Below are 1,065 nucleotides of genomic sequence, written 5' to 3' on the forward strand. Positions count from 1 at the left end.
CTGTATCCCGCGCCCCCATCCTCGGTTAGACCCGCACTACCCAGTGCCTGTACTCTCCCATTCATGTTTGCTATGTAAACAGTCACGGTACAGCTTACAGCAGATGGCGCCGCAAGGCACGTGTCAGCCTCAAATCTCCGCTGTCTCTCTCTCTCTGTCTGCCCCAGATTCCTGTGACTTGCAGCCTCAAGTATATCCAGAGTTTTGAGCCCAAGCGAGTCCTGAAACACCAGGGAGGGGAAACCCTGACCCTTCTCGACTGCACTGACCTGATCTTCGAGGCCCAGGCCAAAGACCGAGGGGCAAGGCCCCGCGGCTTGTTCCGGCCCTACCGCAGCCATTACTCCCGGTGTGGATACGTCGTGGTCTCTCAAAGTGGATACCTCACCTTCGCCTCGGGTCCTGCGGCCGGAGAGGAAGCTGGCGAGGAGGAAGACGAGGAGGAGGAGGAGGAGGAAGGAGGGGGGCCGGGGGCGGCCGAGGAGGGCGGGGGCCGGGCCGGGGGCGTGGCGCGGATGAAGCTGCCGGAGTTTTTCTTCGGGGGGTCCCTGACGGATGAGCAGCGTTCGGTGAGCCGGCAAGTGCTGAGCATCAGGAGTCACGTGGATAAGGTGCTCAGCTTCCGCTTCCTGAGGAGCGCCCACCCGCGGACCATGGAGACCCAGGTGGACCGAGCATGGACCATTTGCTGCTACTTGGCCTGCCTCAATCACAAGCCCATGGGTCTCGAGTGAGAGACGCCACGCTCCTCCCCAAAACCTCGCGGGCACCGCGAACCGCACGCGTTTCCACCCCTCTCTCTCTCTCTCTCTCTCTCGTTTATTTTCGTTGTTGTTGTTGTTGTTTTTGCCATTAAACGTCGAAACTTTTGCGAGTCTCCGGTCTCCCTCTGGCTACCGCCCCGAACGCGGGGTCCCCAAGCAGACGAGGATGCTCACGGGCACCTCTTGTTGTTGGCGGCGGCGGTGGGGGGGGGGGGGCGAGGTGTCGAGCGCAGGAGTCCAGAGGGTCGTGTTAGGGGCCGTACAAGATTCCTGCACCCCCACCCCCCACCCCCCCCCCCCC

At 62.4% G+C, this 1,065-nt stretch overlaps 1 protein-coding gene across 1 annotated transcript in view; it reads left to right on the forward strand.

Annotated features, from left to right (window-relative positions):
• LOC125488369 overlaps positions 1–869 on the forward strand; it is a 2,011-nt gene extending 1,142 nt beyond the window's left edge. Inside the window, exon 2 of the mRNA XM_048621368.1 lies at positions 168–869. Coding sequence (XP_048477325.1) covers positions 168–734 — 567 coding nt within the window. The 3' untranslated portion in view covers positions 735–869. The remainder of the gene's footprint in view (positions 1–167) is intronic.
• The last annotated feature ends 196 nt before the right edge of the window (positions 870–1,065 follow it).

This window comes from Rhincodon typus, unplaced genomic scaffold, assembly GCF_021869965.1.
Source record: "Rhincodon typus isolate 14 unplaced genomic scaffold, sRhiTyp1.1 hic_rhity00000579, whole genome shotgun sequence".
NCBI lineage: Eukaryota > Metazoa > Chordata > Chondrichthyes > Orectolobiformes > Rhincodontidae > Rhincodon > Rhincodon typus.